Source organism: Diadema setosum, chromosome 5, assembly GCF_964275005.1.
Source record: "Diadema setosum chromosome 5, eeDiaSeto1, whole genome shotgun sequence".
NCBI lineage: Eukaryota > Metazoa > Echinodermata > Echinoidea > Diadematoida > Diadematidae > Diadema > Diadema setosum.
The window spans coordinates 14,630,435-14,632,429 of NC_092689.1; the positions used below are offsets into that span (position 1 = coordinate 14,630,435).

Genomic DNA, 1,995 nt, shown 5'->3' on the forward strand with positions numbered 1-1,995 from the left:
CCTCTATGTGATTCAGCTGCATTCCATATACAGTCGCGTAAGTTCGATGCCAAATAATTATTATCATTCAATGTTCCTGCAAATGAGTGTAGTTTTCAATTAATTTAATCCATTCGATTTCACATTCTTTGAAGTTGTATGGCGTTATGATTTCGATACACAAGAAGTTAAACGATGCAAAGCTTAAATAATTATGAGTTCAACCAATGAAACGTTTTCTTTGTAATAAATATCCGTCATGGACTGCTGTTTCTTCATGTTTATATGGTAAGCCGATGTTCATACATTTCTTGGTAGTATGGCATCGCCTCTGTAATGATTTCTTTGATGTCATCTGTCAGTGTGTCAAACTCTGGGACAGGTCGAGGTGGATTGAAGTGGCTACTGGACATGGATGCTTCAAGGAATTCTCTGTTTTCCTGAAAGCGCTCGGATGGTGCTCTCCACGTCTTGCAGACGTCTGGAGAAGCGTCCCAGTTGAGGAGGGACTCCGAGTATGGGTAGCCCATGGCCTCGCAGAACTTCGGCAGGAGTTGCTCGGGATTGCTGAGCAGGTCGGTGGAGCTGATAACAACTGGTGAACTGTCGACGTTTTTTCTGATGTACTTCCACAGATCATGATGACATTGGAAGGCCCTACCCATGTCATCTTCGTCGTATTCCCTCATATCGAACGAGCTTTCGTCTTCGTTGTATTTCAGCATGCCGGCTCCTTTAAGAGCCTTATAACCGGTTTTTCGCAGCGACTCGAACACAAGGATGGGATGTCGAATAAGGAACGCGTGTCGGTACCCTGAGGGGAGATATTGCCTCTGCACCGATGATTGCATGGCGAAGCTTTCGTCTTTTGAGAACACATATCTACTTTCTGATTTCTCCATCTCCTCCTGAATAGTTGCATACCTGAATGACGACAAAATGCACGTACCAAACCTCCTTATACGCTCACATTAAGAACAAACATGTTATCAAAAAAATGAACAAGAGATATTTACTTTTGTAGTTTTATTTTTTTCTAAGGGAACTTCAATATAGAAGCTATGTTTGTTTGTTTTTTGCAGTCCTCTCCATTTAAACTGCCTACTTAATCACTCTTTATAATACAGCATTAATTAATTCTATATAACTTTGTTTATTTTGTCTTCCTATTACGTCGTGTTTATGCCTGTTCAAAATTGTGTTTGAAATAGAAGTAAATGCAATTGAATAAAATGAAATGAAATGAAATGGAATGAAATAAAATCAAATATTAAAACAATGGAATTTAATTGCCTTAAACGAACGGCACATGAGCTTGCTGTTGAGTATGACAAGAAATTACTTCTTGCTGTTATACACTCCGCACTCCCCGATCAAATATAATCTGAGTAGACATAAAATATACCAAAAAGTACATAAAGAAAAGGCCCTATACACAAGTATACACAAAAGTCCAGTACAACTGTATATTATGAAGACGTATTACAATGGATTTTTACACCATACGGCGTGTGTGTATGCGTGTGTATTTGTGGGTGCAAGGTCTATTGTCGTTACTGCATTGCAATGTCAAACAAGAAGGAGAAGAAAAAAAGGAGGTAGAGAAATATTTTCTTCCCAATAATTTAATATTTGGTTTTGGCGTTTTGTTTTACTAGAATACAATCGACCAACAGAGACGAGCTATTTATAATCTCTTATAGCTTATTCTAAGAGAAATGTCAAATTCAAGATTTACGCGATTTTCTCGGGAATGACGTCTGGGGTAAGAAGCCTGTCGCTGACTTTTTCTGCTACCGACTGATAAGCTTCCTCGTTACCTTTGAGGCTCATCGGGACGTCCTCAATTCCTGCTTTTTCCATTTCTTTCTGCGCAAAGAAGCAGAAAAGAAACGGCTCAAACCAGATCTCACACCCAGGTATACCAGTCATGCACTTGGCGAAGGCCGTCGACGTGGTCCTGGGTACCATCCACACTATGGCGCGACCAGTCGGCTGAGTGTCGGCTGAAGACAT

The 1,995-nt window shown here is 40.1% G+C and overlaps 1 protein-coding gene across 1 annotated transcript; it reads right to left on the reverse strand.

The window, feature by feature from the left end:
* Positions 1-260: 260 nt before the first annotated feature.
* On the reverse strand, positions 261-1,995 carry LOC140228374 (uncharacterized). Its single transcript, XM_072308598.1, has 2 exons — positions 1,718-1,995; positions 261-903 (listed from the first exon to the last, which is right to left on the reverse strand). Exons 1-2 carry the CDS (start codon positions 1,993-1,995, stop codon positions 261-263), a joined length of 921 nt encoding a protein of 306 aa, XP_072164699.1.

What these genes read in the sequence shown, in the direction of transcription:
- LOC140228374 (XM_072308598.1), bottom strand. Translation starts at nt 1,995, where the DNA reads ATGTCTTCAGCCGACACTCAGCCGACTGGTCGCGCCATAGTGTGGATG. An exon ending in GTCATTCCCGAGAAAATCGC is followed by an intron (nt 904 to 1,717) that starts GTAAATCTTGAA and finishes GTCGTCATTCAG; the next exon opens with GTATGCAACTATTCAGGAGG.